The 20,496-nt window shown below is 45.6% G+C and overlaps 3 protein-coding genes across 5 annotated transcripts in view; 2 read left to right on the top strand and 1 right to left on the bottom strand.

Annotated features, from left to right (window-relative positions):
- The first annotated feature begins 691 nt into the window (after window positions 1-691).
- On the top strand, window positions 692-1,763 carry LOC8050480 (aminoacyl tRNA synthase complex-interacting multifunctional protein 1). Its single transcript, XM_002433715.4, has one exon. The coding sequence runs from the start codon at window positions 780-782 to the stop codon at window positions 1,707-1,709; it is 930 nt and encodes a 309-aa protein (XP_002433760.3). The 5' UTR covers window positions 692-779; the 3' UTR covers window positions 1,710-1,763.
- Window positions 1,764-2,709: 946 nt separating this feature from the next.
- Window positions 2,710-5,687, bottom strand: LOC8050479 (cellular tumor antigen p53). Its single transcript, XM_002433714.5, has one exon. The coding sequence runs from the start codon at window positions 5,355-5,357 to the stop codon at window positions 4,359-4,361; it is 999 nt and encodes a 332-aa protein (XP_002433759.1). The 5' UTR covers window positions 5,358-5,687; the 3' UTR covers window positions 2,710-4,358.
- Window positions 5,688-5,852: 165 nt separating this feature from the next.
- The window catches only part of LOC120835953 (alanine--tRNA ligase, cytoplasmic), a 33,897-nt gene continuing 19,253 nt past the window's right edge, over window positions 5,853-20,496 (top strand). The window contains exons 1-6 of one of the 3 annotated variants that reach the window (XM_040218419.3): window positions 5,853-5,954; window positions 9,533-9,684; window positions 11,234-11,422; window positions 17,352-17,497; window positions 18,419-18,610; window positions 19,210-19,354. In XM_040218419.3, coding sequence (XP_040074353.2) covers window positions 9,547-9,684; window positions 11,234-11,422; window positions 17,352-17,497; window positions 18,419-18,610; window positions 19,210-19,354 — 810 coding nt within the window. In that variant the 5' untranslated portion in view covers window positions 5,853-5,954; window positions 9,533-9,546. Of the gene's footprint in view, window positions 6,064-9,532; window positions 9,685-11,233; window positions 11,423-17,351; window positions 17,498-18,418; window positions 18,611-19,209; window positions 19,355-20,496 lie in introns of all 3 variants that reach the window. The other 2 variants (XM_040218418.3, XM_040218417.3) reach the window with 2 other exon arrangements.

Genomic DNA, 20,496 nt, shown 5'->3' with positions numbered 1-20,496 from the left:
AAACTGTCGCGTCTGTGCAGTTTTTTCTTTTGCATGGTTTATGAATAGCTGTTTTGAAATACCTTTACCGCGACTTTACTTCTACGTGTTTAGACTATGTTTGTTGGTCCTAGGTTTATCGTTTTTTATGCACATAGCTTGAAGGCTAACATTCAATTTGTTTGTACTACCGTGTATGTTCGATAATACCCGTCAGCAACCGCATCATTGCATGTGCTGTTTGTAACATTTTCTTATAAATTGTACTATGTAGAGCGAAAATAAACATTTGCCTGCTTGAAATAACTCTTGTGTGAATAAATTACCTGTGATTGTCGTCCAGTGGTGCGCACGTCACAATAAAGCGAAAGCGCAACGCAAGCGGACCAGAGACGGCTCTGAAGCGGACGCGAGAACCGGGTACACGAAATGCCATGGGGGCCGCCATCTTGAAAACCAAAACAAGAAAAACGAAGCATAAAATGTGGTTAGTTACCCCATCCGTGGTGAGAGGGCGCTTTTACGTGTTTAAATAATTGTTTGAGGAACTTTCGCTCTTTTTTAGTTATTAGGTTATCAATATAATGTATATTGTGTGAGTAATATGTAATGAGTTTAGTTCTAAAATGTACTTTTATTCACACAAGGCCCTCGATCACGTGGTTTGCGATTACCACAGGCTTATTCTACAGTGGGCAAACTGTGTATGATAAACTGTGGTGTCAACCACGTGTTAACGTGCATTGCGGTCTCCCGTTAACCTCTTTGTTGGTCGCTGCGGTAACGATAATTTTGGTGCAATGGCTGTGGAGCCCGTTCTCGCACGTATAATTGCCAGAGCCAAGCAAGCGGACGCACTGATCGCCACACTAGTCACTCAAGTGGAGTCGCTACGTGCTGCTAGAATCGAGCAGTATACCCAATCCGAGTGCGCTCGTCTGCGGCATGAAAACGAAGCCCTTCACCGTGAAGTTCAGGTCTGGAAGGACCGGCTCGTCGCCGCTGAAATCTGCAACGGAGCAGAGCAAGTATCGACCTCGTATACTGCCCCAAGTAAGCCTGAAGCTGATAAAATTAGTGATCAAACGCCGGTTTCTCAACAACCGGAAGCTGGAGCCGGCGACCAAGCTAAAAAACGAGCCAACGCACCAAAGTCAGAGTCGAAGCCACCGCCATCTAAAAAGGAGAAACCGGAACCCAAAAAGAAAGCAGACGACGCGGATGACTCGAAGCCGGTGGATGTCAGCCGTCTAGATCTTCGCGTTGGTCGCATCCTGACTGCCCACAAACATCCAGACGCAGACGCACTTTATGTGGAGCAGGTTGATGTGGGTGAAGAAAAACCAAGAACCGTTGTCTCGGGTTTGGTCAGGTTCGTACCACTTGAGCAGATGCAGAACCGCATGGCCGTGCTCATGTGCAACCTGAAGCCCGCCAAGATGCGCGGCGTTACTTCTGAAGCCATGGTGATGTGTGCAAGCACGCCTGACAGGGTGGAGATCTTGAAGCCGCCCCAAGATGCTGTGCCTGGGGACAGGGTCACCTGTGTGGAATTCCCGGGTGCTCCAGACGCTCAGCTAAACCCAAAGAAGAAGATATTCGAGCAAGTCGCACCAGACTTGAAGACCGATGGAGAGAGGAGGGCTACCTACAAGGGCTGTCCTTGGGTTGTGCTCGGCAAGGATGGCCACATCACCTCCGAAACGCTGACAAACGTTCAGATAAAATAGATTAGTGAAAACCTGCAATGCTGTACCACAGAATAAGAATTGTCTCAGTTTTCAGTCTGGGTGTTTCCAAGAGACTGAAGTGCCTGCAATATGACCGAGACTTGTTGCAGTGCCGTGTAAATTCATGCTCAGTCTTTATCCTAGACATGCCAGATAAGCATTCCTAAAACCCAAGACTGAAGCTACAAAAATGGGACAAACACAAGACGTCTCAAACACAGCTACTAAACTTTCTTCAGGACACTTCTTTTATGCCCATCACCTCCACACCACCCTCCATTTGTACACGGCCGAATCGTTCGCTAGTTTATAGACGACTACAAAAGATGGCCTAAGTCACTTCCATTCACCAACAAAACATCCCCAACACTTTTTTTTTTTTTACGATTGCAAGCATTTGGGATGTTTTGTCGGTGGATGGAACTGACCTTGGCCATTGTGTAGAGGGCGAGGTCCTTTGTTTCTTGTGGACCTTTTCATCATCTTTTGTAATCGTGTGTAAACTGTGGTGAACTATTGGGTCGTGTACGAGTGGAGGGTGGTGTCACTTCCATCCACCGACGAAACATCCCAAATGCTTGCAATCGTTAAAAAAAAAGAAAAATGTGTTGGGGATGTTTTGTTAGTGGATGGAAGTGACCTAGGCCATTATGTAGATGGCGTGGTCCTTTGACTATCTTTTGTAGTCTTATATAAACTGTAGCGAACGATTGGGCCGTGTGCAAGTGGAGGGTGGTGTAGAGATTACAGGTATAAAAGTGTCCTGAAGAAAATTTCGTAGCCGTGTTTGAGAAGTCTTGTGTTTGTAGCCTCCGTTTTGGGTTTTAGAAATGTTTAACTTTAACCAGCTTGCCTGCCTTATTACGTTATCTTCAAACATGCCAGATCTTTGCTGGCCATATAAATTGCAAATATTTTTACATTCAAATTCTCAGCACTTGGTATAACATTGCAGCTGCTATACCAAGCTATATCAGACGTGTGGCATATCACGACTATGTGAACCTTGCAAATGGATACATTTATTAATGGAAAGTCTGGAAAAACAGAACATACAGGGGGTGTTTTTTTGTTTTTTTTTTAAGCTTTACAGATTTATTTAAAAAAAGCTGTGAAAGCTACATTTATGCAGTTTGTGCAAGTGAGTTATACAGCCAGAGGGATATAGTATATGGGGTTAACAGTAACAATCAGTTGGCTAATTAAGTAAAATTTGTTAATTAACTTTGTAATTAGTGAAAATAGTTATAGTTCCAATTGGAAACTTGCTGAGCGTCGTCCAAAACCCCTAAATCAGTAATTTTTAGAAAGATTGAGCGCGTGAGAAGTGCAGTAGGGCGCTAAAGTTGCCACTCATGGAGCAGGTACAAGGCTGGGGCTCTCGTAAGACAGAAAAATTGTGCGGGCGCCTTACCACTAGCCTTGTACCTGCTCCACGAGTGGTAACTGTAGTGCACTACTACGCTTCTCGCGCGCTCAGTCTTTCTGAAAATTACTGATTTAGGGGTTTTGGACGACGCTCCGCAAGTTTTCAATTGGAACCATATGACTATTTTCATTAATTAATAAGTTAATTAACGAACTTTACTTAGTTAGCCAACTTATCATTATGATTAGCCCCCTACTCTATGTCCCCCTGGCCGTTTAACTCACCTGCACAAACCACACAAGTGTAGCTTTCACAACTATTTTTAAAGCAAACCTGTAAAGCTTAAAAAAAAACAAAAAACTATATAGATGGCAGTACATTGTACATAAATATGTAGTATAACAAAAATTCATTGCAACTCTGGGTCCCTAATTATTCATATAAAAATAGTGCATTCACTTTTCCCAAAACCTAACACCCAAGCATGCCAATAGCAGTAGTGGTTGAACACTTTTAAGCAAGAACAATCTATGACTGGACTTGTAAGAACTGGACAGAGCAGGATGTTTTCAATTAACAAAACTGCAGCATAGATGCATGCCCCAGGGAATTTTCCACCTTCTAAAGAGTCCACGTAGGAATGTAATAGCCACAATCGAAAACATTCGTCCTAAACGCGTAGTAAAATAGAAACATGATTTTACTGTTTTGTGCAACAAAGCAGACAGGCAAAGGAAAATGATTGGGTGACTTTGGCAGCTACTAGTAAAGCACTGCATGGGCCGGGCAGGGCCCGAGTAGCGTCTTTACTGGGCGGTCAGCTGGATTTCGAGTGGAGTGGGGAATCTAGAGATTCCGGCCCGTGCAGGTCTCTAGCTACTAGGTGAACACTCAAGCATGTCACGTCATTAAAATACTTGCCGAGAACCAATCTCCATTCACTCCTAAGCTGACACGGCAGTGTCAGCTTAGGACACGGCTGCACCATTCACACACTTGCTACCGAGTAGGACGGAGAGAGACAAGACTGGTTTTTAAGCCCCTTGCGACGTCTTAGGACTGGGTGTGCTGCTGCGGAGCTGGTCCCAAGAGGTCGCAAGAGGCTTAAAAACAGGTCTTGTCTGTCTCGGTCGTTCTCGGTTACAAGTGTGTGAACAAGCCACCAGAACAATGCTAACCAACACATAAAAAGATAAAAAATAAAAACGTCGGGTGGGTGCTTCAGTGCATGCTGGCTCCTTGTATAACTCTAGACAGACCTTGAGCAACACATCAAGATGTCAGTTTTCGGGGCTCTCATGCGGCTGACGCCGACAGGAATGAGTGAACTCCAGGCTCTCGTGAACGAGTCGTAGTAACGCGTAGTGCTCCCGACGAACGGTGAGTAAGAAGGGTCCTTCGTTACCGCTGTCCGAGCCCGAACTGTGACTCGGGGCTGCCGCCTGTTCGTCGTGCCTGCGGTCGCGACAAGGGCAGGCACAGACCTTCACTTCGATCACCCTGCGCGCAATGTCGCGCCCCTCGGGTGACTGGAGGATGAAGACGACCTCGGTGGCTTTCCGACCCGGACTCCCAGGGCAGCTGTTGCGGCACATGAAGGCCAGGTGATAGGTGAAGGGGTCGTTGCTGGCGGCCTCCGGTGCCTCGAAGGGCAGGCACAGGCATTGGCGGCCCCCGTTGGCCTCGTCCAGACAGTACCGGGTTCGCGGGTGGTCGCAGCGGATCCAGAAGCACGGGAACGGATGTTTACCGCTTGGCAGCTGGTTGGAGCCGTCTTCGAGTCGTGCGTGCGCGGTGCAGCGCTCCACGTTGTGTCGCCTAAACTCGGAGTCCAGAAAGACGCCCACCACGCAGACGACCGAGCCGCGTGGTGGGGCTCGCTCCGTTATGAAGTGCACGGAGCAAAACTCGTTCATGTTCGTGTACAGCTTCCGCTTGGCGTTGGAGTACGTCCAGGACGTGCTGTTTCTCACCCCCTCAGGCTTGACGAAGACGACCCTGAAGCCAAAGTCCCCCGCCCAGTCGGCCACAGACTCGTTGACGCTGGACGTGTTGGGGCTCGCTGACGCGGTGGCCATCGCCTGGCTGCGAGGAACTGCCGGAGTCAGCGCGTTCCAGTCTGACCACTCCCAATTACATTGCTGGAAGTCAGCTGGAAGTGAGAGCGTTTCTGGAACTTGTGCCACTTGTATTACGTCCTCAGGCGCCCACGGTAACTCGGCCAGCTCGACGTCGTTGCTTTCGGCCGATTGGACGGTGTGATGCCAGTGATGCGTCATCTTGAGTCACCAGTAATGCGTCACCAGCAGCTACCGAGAGCCACGAGTGCTACGAAGGTTCAGCCAGTGCAACCACGACGGACACGCAACCACCTGCAATCCACATCGGCCTTCGACCACTTCGACTACTCGGAGTGGGGAGGTGGGGACGCGCCAGGGACGCGCCGACTTGTTCAGACATGCATCCTTGCGCTGGCTCAATACGAGTTGAACTTGCCGCGACCGGAACGACCGAAACCGCCGAAACAACCGAAACAGGGTTACGCCAATAGCAGCTCGAGCTCGCAAAATTAGAGCGAAACTTGATGGAATTGTGACAACATTTCAATATTAAATATTATTGTGGTATAAATTATATAAATTATTTTTATTGTGAAATATGTATTTTTCTTCTTCTAAATTTAAGTACTATATACCGGCTTGGCGGAAGCCAATCGGCTATGTAGCCGCTTGCCGCACATGGCGCCGTTGAATCCAATCCAACTCTTCCACTTTTTTTTTCTTGCGTTGGTTCATTGATTGATCCCGCTTTGCATCAGCAGAGTGCCGAGTGCTTTCCAGGCGTCGAAGAACTACGAGCGTGAGCCGGCGCACGAGGTGCGTAAATCTGTCGGTTGTACTGCGCCCGCACCCGTCACTTTTACGTGGTTACCACTGTCCGTCTGACTGAGTCTTGCAGATTGAGAGGTGAGAAAAGTTTTTAAATGTACGTACCTCCCGACTGATTTCTGCCCTGCTTCTTTGTAAGCGTATGGAAGCGTAGGCTGCTAGTTTAGCGTTTCGTTTCATTTGAAGGTTTACTACGATCTCCCCATCAGCGGTTATGTCTTGAAATTTTACTAATTGATGTAGTTGAGGAGCTTGGGGGCTTTTTTTTCTTCAGTCGCATGGCATACTAAAATGGGCAAGAACGTCCGTGGCGAGTTGTGTTTTCTTTTAATCGGCTACAAGCTGCTTTTCCCCCGCCTGACGCAATGATCGCGTTGTTTTCGTAGGCCCGCGTGTAAAACTTGTACACGCAGATCGGTACCCATCCGGACCATTACGTCGCCTGTGAAGCTACGGAAGAAAACTTGACGCGTGTAAGACGGGTTCCCTGCGAGCTGGCCCTTCGGGAACCGGTTTTGACGGCTATCGAGCACGCGCGTCGTTGTCCACAGTGCGGTCGTCGCTTGTCATCTCTGTCGTCGCATACGGGCCGGATGTCCACTACTAGTAACTGCGAGGAGATGCTTAAGGTTGGGCCCGGTTACATCTCCACACCCACGATTCAAACTGATGCACGCATTCAGTAAAGTTGTCCAACTTAAAACTAGCCCGGGCTCATAGCTTTATCTTTGGCCGTTGCTCCTGCTGTGCGAGGTCCTCGAGTAAAGAGCTCGCACTTGTTTACCCCAGGAGTAGTACTACCATTCCGGTTGAGTTACGCAATAAAGGGCTGAGAAGCAAATATTTAGATGAAGCAGTACTTGGTCCAAAAACACTGAATAGTGCAAAATGCATGAACAGAGCAGAGATCCTGAGATCCTTTTCGAGTGGAAATGAACCGACAATATAAAACTATTATTTACGGCGCATGTGGCGCTCGAGGCTTGGGAACGGTAGAGTAACTGTATAGGCTCTGCTTGCAGAGCCAGAGTGTCACATTCCTTTTCCTTTCGCCATCAACTCCGTATTGGCGGAGAAGTGGTCACAATCACCGAGCTGGATCAGACTTTCGTGGGGGAAAGCGACCTTGCAGGCGGCGCGTTTCGGGCGGATCATTTTTCTCGCTTTGTGTTTGCGAAATATGCATCTTACACTAAAATAGAACAAACTGGAAGGTTCCTTGACCATTCAACATTATGTCTAGCCACTGGATACAGTATACTCACATTGTTTTATAATGTGAGCAATGTTTTAAAACATTTTCGAAGTCTAGGAAGACGACGAAACAGAAGACTATCACTTAGCTTGCGTCTGCAGTGCTCGCGGAGTGATACCCGAGTGTTGGATCTGGGCACTTTGGGTCAGACAACAATGCATAGCTATGGCTTGCAAAAGGACGGTGGTTTCGTCGGCTACTACATTCTACCGAAAGCATACAGAGAAACAGGAGACAAATGACGAGACGACAGCGCACGCGCGGCACGTCGTCACACTATATCTTCTCCGCTCTGCACGCCACCTCACAGCCACGCCATCTGTGCATCCGGGGCTTTTGCACAAGCGACAGTCGCCTCCCGCAGTGCGGCCTTTGATCCAACATGGCCGCCCTGGGAGTGCCATCACGGTACTCTGCTCCACAAGCAGAACGTATACAGTTACTCTTGGGAAGGGGGGCTAGCAGCCGCAGGATGCTTGTGGGCCGCATACCAAAGAGTCGCGGGCTGCGTGTTTAAGACCCCTGCTCTATGGCCGTATCGCCCTTTGCACTTTTGCAGCCAGAATCATAATTAAGATTGAAAGATGGGCTAGTTGGTATATCATTGGACGGAAGTGCCGAACGAACGAGGACATAGAAGCAGACAAAGATGTCAACGATCATCCTAAACTGTAAAAAGGGGTATAGTTTCGTGCCTAATGAGAGCCTCGCTGGCAAAGTCTTGCCATCATCTTGCTGAAGAGAGCTTTTTGGGGCAGGTGAACCGTCTCAAACACGGAGGATATCTCGATTGTTTTTTGGGGGAAGTAGTGAATACCTTTGTTACAACGCTGAAAAAAAAAAGAGAGGACACAATGACTCCAGCTAGAACCAAAACGAAACCAGTGGTAATCCCTTACATTCATAATCTGTCCCACAATTTAAAATAGGTGGCTTCACACTTCAAGGTGCTGGTAGTGTCTTCTGCCCCATGTGTTCAAAAATAAATGAAGAAACGGAAGATGCCAAGGCGTGGCTACAAGAAGCACACAAAGCAGTTTGTAGATTGTGCCGTCTCTAGGGTGTACAACATTCCCATCAGTTGTGGAAAATCGTATGTCGGGCAGAGGGGTAGATGTATTAACGAGAGGGCAAGAGAACATGCATGGTCATTAAGATACTCTCCGTCGGGCAATCAAGCAGTACACTACAATAGGTGCCCATGCGACCCGGATTTGGGTTGAACAATTAGCAGAAATCGCGCATACCATGGGCGTACCAACCGGGGGGGGCAAGGGAAGCGCTTGCCCCCCCCCAAGACGGCCGCCACTGGGCAGGGCAAACACTGGCCGGTGGTGCCCAAGGGATACTAAGGGCACCGCCCCCCGGCCTTAGGGGGGGGGATCCGGTTTGCCTCCCCACTCAAAAGCAAGTTGGTAGGCCACTGGTGCATACAAAGCCGCCCAAGAAATTTTTAAGGCACTTTGCGTTAGACAGCAAGGAGAGCACGCGTGTCTGTGTGCCATCACTACATCTGACAGAAAGAATTTTCCTTTCTGTGCAAGCAGCCAGTTAGGCAGTACTAATAGTATATGTTTTTTTCTAAATAAATCTTCAGTTGTTAATGCACCACGTCTTTGTCTACTTCTTCGTCTCTGTTTGTTTGGCTCTTCCGTTGAACGAAATCGTAACTTCAATTTTCTTCATTTATTGGGCTTTTTTTTTTTCTTTTTTTCAGTTATATCAAATTCCTGTTGATGTGACAAAAGGTTGGGATATGATTTTTGCTCTTCGAAGTAGCTTAATAAGGTTGACAGTCCTGACTTATTTTGGGTATGGTGGTGCCATAGTTATAAAACTCGCTCAAGTCACTGAAAATCGGTATGCAATGAGTAATGCATACTCTTATTACACATCAGTAATTATTTAGTAGTGCATACTCTTATTAAACATGCTGTGAAGACAAAAATTCGGAAGAGACACTTAAGACTGCTTATGTGTAGGAATGCAAAAGCATTCCTACGTGTAGCGCATTCCTATAAGCGGCGTGCCAGGTTTTCCTTTTTCACACGGTGCTTTGTTGGTGACATCACGCTCCCCCACTGCGCAGGCGCGGCTAACCCCATTGGCTTCACGAAGGCTTCTGTGATGAAGCATCTGTGTTGCTGTGCTTTTCTTTGTGATTTATTTCTGAGGCCCGTGCTTGATGACGTATTGGTGTGATCATCTTTCGGGCGCAACGCCGCCGCTTTTTTGCGTAATGGTACAAGTAAGCCTTTTGCCTTAATATAACAACTGATGTTGGTAACTCCTTTGTTTTAATGTTCTACAGGAGGTTCTGCTATCATGACTACAGCTGCAGAAATCCGGCAGCAGTTTATAGACTTTTTTGTCCAGAAGTATGACCATCTTCACGTGAGATCGTCATCCGTGATCCCTCATGATGATCCCACACTCCTCTTTACAAATGCTGGCATGAACCAGGTAAGTGTGCTCCTTGGGTTTCAATGAACAGGCTGATGCAGTAGAGGTCCTTTCACATTGAGGAAACAGTGAAAACATCAACACAGCATTTCCACCAACAGTCGGTGAACTTGTCGTTCATTCGCTCTGTTTTTTTATAGTCCTGTCGCATTGCTGGAATATCAGCACAACATGGATGATGGACATGATGCTGCTTCAGTGTGACAGCTTTGGCAACTGAAGTGCCAGCAACTTGTGTTGGACATTGCATGTTGCCTTGTTCAGTGGATGAGCAAATTTTGTGCCCCAACACGACAACACAAATAGCTTTGATTGTAGAGTTCCCAATCAGTGATATGTGTTTTTCTAAGAAATTACCTAAATAGAGTCTTGCAGGTGCTAGTTAACATAAATTAAGCCTGATGTGCAGCTGTGATGACTTGCTGTGTGCTTTTCTTACATAATTACGGAAAGCGATTGTCGAAAAGGTCACAGTTGCAATCTTGAATATTCAAACTGTCTTTGAAATTCGACTTACTGGCAATGATCAACCTACATTAGCAGAAGAGCATGATATGCCTACTCACTCATTGAAAAAATATTCAAAATCATCCTCGAAGACAAGTGATACAAAAGTCTGAGCATGAAAACAACTGCCGCAGATCCTGATTGTTGATGCTTGGAGCTTGAAAATGGCTGCTGCTGGACGCCTAAAATTGTTTTAAAACCTCAGTAAGTTTTGGCAAATGTAGCAGTCCAAAGCAGACAAGAAAGGCAAAGAGGCAACATCAAAAATTATTTATTATAATGATAGTTGTGACTGCCGAACTGTCAGTCGCAGTTTGTGAACATTGTCAGCTCATCTGAGTTCCATGCGACACAAAATGCTTTGGGTTACAGATGGTGTTAACCCATTTTGCACTAAAAATGGGAATTGCATGAAATGCAACACCTCTTCATATGCTGGTGTAAATCATTAAAATAGCAGCAACTTCATCTTCCTCAGCTGCTTTGTCAGCGAACGAAAAGCATTCCACTAAATTAAGGAGCGGAAAATACTTCTCACATTGATTTTTCCAATCACTCTCATTGGTGAATGTCGTCCTATAGTAATTTTACGCACATGAAGGAAGGTAAGCGAACAATACGCAGGATGTTCCCCGTCTTTGCCGCACCATTGTGTATTTATTTATTTATTTTTACGTACTACTCCCCGTGGTCCGTGGCAGAGAGGAACATACATTTAACAGAACAATAAGTATCATACCTCCAGTAAAGCATTAAATGGGTGTTTTTCGACTGTCGGAGAACAATTTGGTCAGGATGGTTGCCAACTAATAAGGTTTCCTAACAGGTGCTGTTTCCTCAGTGTAACAAAGTCACCGAAAATATGTTTCCTTTGTGTTGACGAACAAAGTTGTCCAACTGATTCCTCAATGTTGCAGCACCTTGATTGTGCCTTGCATGGGCCAATTTGTAATCTCTAAAGAAGAATGTACCAGTATCTGGGCTTAATTTGAGTGCAATCCCGGGACCCAAGTAACATTGACTTTGCTTGATCTGTGTCCAGTTCAAGCCCATCTTTCTTGGAACTGTGGATCCGAACAGCGATGCTGGAAAGTACAAGAGGGTGGTTGACACCCAGAAGTGCATTCGTGCCGGTGGGAAGCACAACGACCTTGACGATGTCGGCAAGGATGTCTACCACCACACCTTCTTTGAGATGCTTGGAAACTGGTCCTTTGGTGACTTCTTCAAGGCAAACTCATCCTTCTCTCATTCTGTGTCAATTGAAGAAGCTAGGAAACGGTTAAAAATGGAACTGATCCCACTGATCTGAGAAAAAGCCCTCTCAGTGGAGCTCTCGAATATGTTGTAGGAGTGAGCAGTTTTTCTTTTGTGTTGTAATGAAATGCGAGGTGGGATCCATACATTCCGGTACTCAGCCTTTAAGTCAAGGGTTTGTTAGGGCTATGGGACTGACATGTGTCTTCCTTCACGAGAAAAAAAGCCCCCTTTACAACAACCATGCTTCTGCCAGTGGGTGCAGAACTGGTCAATGTAGTTCTCAAATACATCCTTCACAGTGTACTTAGATTTAATTAGTGTTAAGTTTTTTTACTTCTGTCTTCGAAAACAGACGATCCTGAAGCCGGCGTGCTCCAGGAATGGGAAGAAGGAATGTAAATCCTGAAGAGCTTCAAAATGGATTCGGAAGGGACAGAAGTCTAGAAAATAACCTGCTCATCATCACTCTATGTATAGAGAGAGCAATGAAGAGCCAGAGCCCCTGATGGTTGGCGTATTTGGACATCAAGGGAGCGTACAATAATATGAACCAGGAAAAACTCTGGGACCAGCTGAAGTGGTATAACTTAGGTGCAAATTTGATTAGGTTTCTTGAATGGGTGTACACGGACAGTAAGGGAGTTATAACATGGGAAACAAACTACACGACCACCAGCAATAAAAGGAGGGCTTAGACAGTGCTGCTCACTGTCACCCCTGCTCATCATGATATACCTAAGTTAAATGGAAAAGAAATTAGAGCAGGGAAATTTTAGAGCAAGGAAATTTAGGTTTTGATGTGAGTTATATGGAAGGCGGGAGAAATCTATTACAAGTAATCTCGGGGCTAATGTATGCAGACGATATAATACTCATAGCAGATGACTGCAATACATTTCACTAACTGGAATATGTGGAAAGGAAGGAGACAGCTTGAACTTGAGTTTTAGTAATGACAAGTCTGGAGTAATGGTGTTTAACGACGCAACGAGGGAACCTCTGAGGTTACAAGACATTGTAATAGGCCATGTAGGAAAATACAAATAGTATCTGGGAGTCTGGCTGAATGAGGGAAGGAAATCTAGAGGAACATGAGGAGAATTAAAAAAGAGAAAAGAAATTCACGTATTATGACGCTCAAGGTGCTATGGAATTATAATAGATATGAAGTGGTCAGGGGTATATGGAAAGGAGTATTGGTGCCAGGACCGTCTTTTGGCAATGGGGTACTGTGTGTGAAATCAGAGGTTCAATCAGAATTGTAAATTGGACAAAGGAGTGTGGGCAGGTTAGCACTGGGAGCGGGTACAGATTCGTCTGGCGTCGCACCAGGCTCGAGGAGGAGGAGGAAAGAAGGAGGGAGAGGGGAAAGAGGAAGGAGAGGAGGAATATATATAGAGAGAGAGAGAGAAGAGGAGGAAACTAAGGAAAGGCCCCCCGGAAAGTGTGTTGTGAAAAAAGAAAAAAGGGGGGGGGGGGGGGGGGGGGGGCATGCGGTTGGGGACGTCCCCCGCCGATTTGTTGTGGGTAAGCAGACGATTTGAATGTTTGACTAAACGCTGGTCGCTTACTGTTAGAGATAATTAATAGGGTTAATATTATTAATACCCTCTGCTCAGCGCACCGTGGTGATTTCTGAGCGGAATAGGAACAGCCCCATTCAAATAAGTTTGGGAAACAAATTTTTACCCAGGATTGACCCACTGCCGAAAATAACTATAATTTACGTTGTGAAATAAAATAAAAAACAACCTAAATTCCAAGTGCTAAGAAAGCAGCTATACGAAATCGAAACCATTAATCTAGTAGGTTCTTGAAAACCCGAGAAATAGGCCCGATTATTTGTAACAGTACTCATGCACAAAAAATCGGCAAGGAACGTCCCCAACCGCATGCCCCCCCCCCCCCCCCCCCCCCCCCCTTTTTATTTTTTTACGACAAACTTTTTGGGGGCCTTTTTCCCAGTTTCCTCCTTACCCCTTTCTCTCTCTCTCTATCCCCCCTCTCCTTCCTTCTTTCCTCCTCTCCCTCCTTTTTTCCTCCTCCTCCTCGAGCCTGGTGCGACGCCAGACGAATCTGTACCCTGGGAGCGCATGGAAACACATTGAATGAGGGAGTGCAGGGGGGCATAGACTGGTTGCCTTTGAGAGCAGAGAGGCAGTTAGTAAATTGGCATTTGAAAAAAGGTTAGCTGAAATGGATGATACCTGGTGGGCACGGAAAGAATTCCTGTATTTATACTTGAAAAGCTTAAACACAAAATGGACAAACCGAACCTGGAAGCTGACAAATAAATACCTGCGCACTAGTGATTGGGCTGAGCATACTAGTACAGTGAAAGAGGAAAATAGAAAAATGTGGGAGAAAAGAATGCAAGAAAAAGTCAACTGTAACATTGTATAGGTCACAAAAGCAGGACATAAGAAGGGAAAAGGTGTTTGATAATTCACGTGGAAGTTCTTTGCTGTTTGAGACGAGAACGGGAGTGTTAAAAACGAAGACGTATAGGGCTAAATTTCAAGAGATGGACAGGTTATGTGCCGCATGCCATAGTGAGACTGGGACACTAGAGCGTTTAGTTTTGAAGTGCATGGGGGCTTCGCCCTGCCCTCCCTGATTGGGTAACGGATCTGTCGAGGGGCGCTCGGTTTTGCTGGTGAGGATGGAAGAATGGAGGCGAAAAGATTTACAGTCACAAAGTGGAGAAGATTGGTGGAAGTTATACTGGAAAAATTGCATGATGTAATACTAACTAGCACAGCTGGGGACATGCGGGACAGAGGAAAATTGGAACTCCATCCCGCGTGGGCTTAAAGTCTCACCCTGTTTCCCAGTGGCTTTGGCACCAAGAAAGGGCGTGTACAGTAGTGATACTCTCGCCCCTTTACTTATAATATTTGCGGTTGAGGCGCAGTGCGTTCGGCTACTTGTAATTGCGCCAGGGGTCATTTGATTGCCCCCCTCGCCACTCGCTCTTTCTCGCCTTCGCTCGCCCATTCCCTCAGTGCTCTGAGGCTTTGTGACCAAAAGTGGGGTGGACAAAGCAAGCAGAGGCTGCTAGACGGCATAAACGCGCTTGTGAGAGAACGTCATCGTTGTGTAGGCACTGACGGTCTCGCCCTGGGTGTTGGGATGGAATGCATTCGACGTCGAGCTCGCGCTGTGCGTGAATGTGGAGCAGCACGTAGAGGAGAACGTTACCGAGTGAAGGATGGACATGCTGGTACGACCGAGCAATGTATGCAGCTCGTCCGCGAGAATGTGTTTGGTGCTAGCTGTTCTGTGTGGGGTCAGTTCTGGTTTACGCGAGACCTGGTGTCTTTGCCGCATCTTGCCACGAGGCTCTTCAGTCGTCATACCCGGACAGTGACCCGACTGCCTTCAAGGTGTGTGCTACATGCCTATGCTGTGTTCGTGCATAGGCATGTAGCGCACACGTAACATTCACTGTGGGGCACCATTTTTTTTTTTTTTTATATATTGAATTGTTTAGTTACTGAAATTTCCACTCAATCGCGAAATAATATCATTGAAATGTCGCACCAGCTGACATTGTCCCTTCGGATCACGTCGCATAATCATCTGCACAGTTTTTTTTTTTTTCTCAATGTTTACGAGTTTTTAAAGGGATACTTCAACGAAACTTGAAATATTCCCGTCTGTTCAAAAATAGGTTGAATATAATCCACAATATCCGTAAATGACAATCGTACGTTTGTATTTTGAGCCTGGTGGCTCTATATTTCATTATAAACGGCCCACTCTGGCAAGCGCTCGGAGAAGGCCCAGCGGAGACCACGTGACATCCAATGCAATCGTGACGTAGGTCCTCTCAAGACGAGCAAAGCTACGGCGAGGCTGACGTCGAGAGGATGGCCTAGTCGTTCCAGCCACCGAAGCGGCTGCTTTTGTAGGAATCTTGAGTGACGGGTAGGGTGACCAGACGTCCCGTTTTGGCCGGGACAGTCCCGTTTTTGAGGCCCGCTTTTGCCGTCCCGTCTTTTTGTCCCAATAATGAATCATGTCCCGTTTTCGTAGAAGTGCATAGTTTCGAAAATGGCACTAAGCGAGTTGAAGCAAATCGAAAATATGCCTACTCGTTACAAGTATATTCTACAAAAATAACCGTAGGTACTTTAAAATATTTACCCAGAGAGAAAATTTTAGAAATGTTCTTGTCCACAAACACTTCTTCTCTCGCGAAGACGCGTGTGTAGAAATATATATATTTCAAAATTTTTTCTCTCTGCGTAAGTATATATATTAGGTACTGGATACAGCACGCATGTAGAATCTCGTTTGGCTACACTTCACTCTTTCGAAAATGCCGACGAAACGTACGTGTGTGTTCACCAATGGACCCTTGTCAAGAAAAGCATTGAAAAGAAACTAGAAGAGGAACTCTTCAGGTCTCTCAGAGATGAGTGCAAGTCTTTAAAGAGATGAAAACAGAATGCATTCTGGCGCCGAGATTTCCCGGGTCGTGGAAATGGCTCTGTGCTACTCTGGAAGCACGTCTCCAGTGGAGCGCGTCTTTTCAATTATGAACTCCATGTGAACATGCGAGACGTTTCGCCTTCTTGTCTCAACATTGCGAGCAACGCTACTTGTGCGGTTCAACTTCCCATATAAATGCGCAGACGTTTACAACCAAGTCTTCCAGGATAAAGTCCTGCTTAGAAAACTTCCGTCGTTGACAAATTACGGCCACACCAACGAAGGACCCGAAGCAGGACCTTCCAAATGAGTGCATGCAACTGAAGTGTGAGTGTGGCTGTTTCCTAGGGCTTAGTGCAATATGCGAACGTTATGAAATAAGACAAATTCTTTCATTAAATTTTTCTTCCTAACTCAAGCTTTAGTACGCCCCTCCTCCTCCCCTCCCCCCTCCCTCCCCTCCCCCCCCCCTTTCCCGCCGCCGCGGCTGGGATGTCCCGTTTTCTGCGTTGAGGAATATGGTCACCCTAGTGACGGGTTAATCTTCTGTAATCTTGTAGGGGGACAATAGCGACTTCTGCGACACACAAAAGGCATTCTCGGGAAGAGGGGAGTTCCTCCTGCCCCTCTTCTCTCGTCGTGGCCGGAGGCGAGACAACCTCCGTCACTAGCTGTCAAGGTTCCTAGACGGGCATTACATGCGAGGCGTTAGCGACATCCACCAGGGGCTCTTTGCTAATCGTTTAATTTGTTTTAAAACTCCTTTTCGTGACTTTTTTAACAAGATATTGGTCTGTTCGATGTGATGCTGCTCCTTTGAACACATATAGATTAAAATAATGAGTGCCGAAATTTCGTTGTAGTATCCCTTTAAAACATAATTTAACTATTTTTTTTTCCTAAAGAAAGATTCTTTTTTTTAGTCGCTGTGCATTCCGGAAGAACGAACAAGTGAGAAAAGCACTCCCAGAAATTTACTGGAGTGAACACATGTTTGTTGCTGTACAAACACAGTCCCAGAACGTCTGGATCCTAGCTTGTATGACGCTGATCCACTTGAAAGCGGAGGTAAAAATCTGTTCCCCAATACATGATAGGACTTTTTATCCCACAACTTTTTGCTTTAAAATGAATTAATCGAGCTTCTCTCTTTTTTTTTTTTAAATTTGAGGTGCTTCATTATTGTTGAGTTGCAATAGGGGTTTGTTCCATTCCCTATTTTGGGGATCCCTTTGAAAGCTAAAGGATTTTTATGGTGGGATTACAGCCAGGATACCGCACTAACAATAAGAGCATTAATAAGCCGCTGGCATAAGGTGCAGAATTTGTTGGTTCTTTTCCATTCATTCTATTAATTTTGTTCTTGTCAGGAAGTTTGCACCACTTGCGTTGTTTTGTGGAACATTTTTTTGCGAGCATTCCTCTCTGACGTGTACCTGAATGATCTGTGTTTGTCATCGCAGAAAGAAATCTGCTCGTGGGCCTGGGAGTTGCTCACCAAGGTGTACAAGCTTCAAGGGGAGAGGCTCTATGTGACATACTTTGGGGGCAACGAGGCAGCAGGGCTTGAGCCAGACTTGGAGTGCAAGCAGATCTGGATGAATCTTGGGTCAGTTGGAGCAAGGCTTCCGAGTTCTTAATTGTCTGCCATGTTTTATATCATTATTGGTAATGGTGTCGAGTTCTAGAGAAGGAATAGGAGGGATTAACACGAAGTCTGGAGTCAATGCAGTGGTAGTGAGATAAATTCATCTACTGTGCCGGAGGTTAATAATGGATCTCTGAGAAGGGACAGAAATAAAAATTACCTACGTTAGAATGACTTTCAACGAGGCTGGTGGTTCCAGTCTTGAATTGTATTCGGGAATAAGGAACAGTTAAAAGTTGATTTTGTCGGATTGAAGCTCTAAAAAAGTAGTCTTCTGTGGTTAGATTGATAGGGTCTCTTAATCTCAGGCATCAGGTCTTCGTTTTTTATAATTTTAGTCCGAGAGCTTGGTATTTTGTACATATTATTTTTAATCTAGCTATTGTATTTTTTTCTCTAATGCTTTGAGTCATCAGTTTGAGATACTAATCAGTGGGAGTGTCATGCAAGCTTGGTTGATTAGAACTAAATGTGTTTTTATTTTATAGACATTTTATATGAATTTAAATGATCAGCACAAAGCGCCACATTTAAAGTCTGGAAACAACTGATTTTGAAAAAAGGAGCACCTTCATTGAATGGCCATACCTTCATTGTACCCATGTTTGTCTTTTGTTTGCATGCAGTGTATGTGTTTCCATTTCACTCCTGCAATAACTTTATGCTAAGACTCAGTATTTTTTAAATGAGTAAATTACTATTTGTCACATCCACCTGACCGTGCTGAATTCTCGGTCGTCTGCACCACCCTTCCGTTGACTGGACAGTGCTCGTAGAATGACAAAATATGGCGGCCTACAAACCTGCAGTTGCATTCTAACAGCCGTGACCTTGAGTTCTGCGTGCGGTTTCTGCGACCCTCCTTGTGATTTGCCTTGGCAGAGTCCCGGAGGAGAGGATCCTTCCAGGCAGCATGAAGGACAACTTTTGGGAGATGGGGGAGACGGGTCCCTGCGGCCCCTGCTCGGAGATCCACTACGACCGCATCGGCGGGCGCAACGCCAGCCACCTCGTGAATGCAGATGTGCCTGACGTCCTGGAGATCTGGAACCTCGTCTTCATTCAGTACAACAGGTGTGTGGATCTGTTCTGATAAGTTTACTTTGCTCTCAGACAGGTCATTAAGTGCCTATGCGTATGTGGTTTTGAGCAGACAATTGTATGTGCCATGATTAGGATTCCTGATTTTCGAAGATGTTTGGAGGACAGTTGCTGCGGATTATTTCGGTGCCTGAATCTCGGATTTTTTTGGGATTTTTGAAAGTTCATTTAAGGTTTTCTCTTAGCTATATTGTCTGCTTTTTACAATTGATTTTGGAAATTCATTAGATTGATAGCTTAAAATTTGGAAAAATATTATTTTCCTCTTTAGCTCTTTATTGTCATAAACCCAACACCGAGGCATGCAGGCTCCTCACTCAATCTCAATGGCCCCTCGCTAACGCCGAGAGCATGCAAGATGATCTCTTTGCATTGGATGGTTATAGATTGGCCAAAATAATCTTGTGACTTCATTTTATCAGATATGCCAGACAGAAGTGTAAAAGTAGACAAAAGAACCAGAAAATGTCATATAACAAATATCAGTTCCTTTTTTGTAGAGCAAATGTTTGTGGGAAAACTCGAAACCCTGATCGTAACGAACTTCAAAGGGGTGTTGTTTGCTTTCTCAGAGAAACGGATGGTAAGCTGCGACTTCTGCCAAAGCAGCATGTGGACACTGGAATGGGCTTTGAACGACTGGTGTCTGTTATCCAAGACAAGCCATCCAACTATGACACCGATGTTTTCGTGCCCATCTTTGACGCCATTCAGAAGGTACGAAAGTTTATTTTCTTTGTTGCAATGATTTAAGGTGAATCATTGTGCTTAGATCGCCATTCCTGCTCATTTCGATTTGGATGTGCATTGTGCCTGCGTACGATCATGCTGTCACTACCGGAAGATGCATGTTAAAAACCCAGGTTAGCAGTTGTGCTACACTGGCCAAATTGCCCGTCTACAGCGAAGACGGCAGTTGTCTTCCTAAGGCAGACTAGCTTTTCCACTCTAAAAACTGCGTACAACGAACTTTTTTAGAAGGTTGTGAATTTTGTTTGGGTCAGGAATTCGGGCTATTGCTGCTTCATTTAAGGCAACAACTAGCCCTAAAATAACATCTTTAAAGGGACAATGAAGGCAATTTCGGATATTTTTTTGGCGATTGAACTGGGTTCCCGGCACGTCCCAGGCCACGTTGCCCAAATTTCAGCCGAAACCGGCGCTTGTGTGCCGCGCGAATCAATTAAACAGTCACGGTTATAATTGTACCGGGATCGATCGAGGCGACGCCCCGAGCGTTGCGGGAGAAACCAGCAGAAGCGGAGGTCACGTGAGGGGCCTGGAAGCGTGACGTCACGAGAGACGCGTCAGTGGTTGGTCGAAACGAGAAACGTGCTTTCGGTCACGCTTTGGTTCGTGGTTTTTATGAGCACTGTTCTAATTCCACTTGAATAACCATGAAAACTATAAATCGAACCAAAAATGATAACTAAACCGTAAATAAAACACCATAATTCTTTTTTTTTTTGCTACACTGCATGCGAAACGGGCAACGAGCAACTATGGGCAAAGAAAATATATAAAATAAAGAATGCAGCGCGGAACACCGCGCTGCTATAACCCATCGCGGTAACCAGAGTCTCGACGCCCTAAATGCTACCGGTACCGACAATTCACATGTGACGTCACTCCCTACGTCACCTCCGTTTTCGGAGGCCCAAAATTGAGAAACACAGATAGTTCAGTTTCGGTCTTCAGTTCTTTCGTAGGTACAGAAATACGCATCACAAATGTCTATAAAAAATTTGGCAATATGTCAGGTTCCTAAGAAGCCTAAAAACACCATTTAAAAAATTTAATTAAAATTGTCTTCATTGTCCCTTTAAAGTAATATTTGGAATTAGCTTCAGCATTTTTTA

This window comes from Ixodes scapularis, unplaced genomic scaffold (assembly GCF_016920785.2).
Source record: "Ixodes scapularis isolate PalLabHiFi unplaced genomic scaffold, ASM1692078v2 PGA_scaffold9__187_contigs__length_104089568, whole genome shotgun sequence".
In the NCBI taxonomy this organism is placed as follows: Eukaryota; Metazoa; Arthropoda; class Arachnida; order Ixodida; family Ixodidae; genus Ixodes; species Ixodes scapularis.
Note: the sequence above shows the minus strand (reverse complement) of the source record. Positions and strands in the feature narration are given on the sequence as shown.

Bases quoted from the DNA above. Each gene is read 5' to 3' on its own strand.
- LOC8050480 (XM_002433715.4), top strand. From the start codon at position 780: ATGGCTGTGGAGCCCGTTCTCGCACGTATAATTGCCAGAGCCAAGCAA.
- LOC8050479 (XM_002433714.5), bottom strand. From the start codon at position 5,357: ATGACGCATCACTGGCATCACACCGTCCAATCGGCCGAAAGCAACGAC.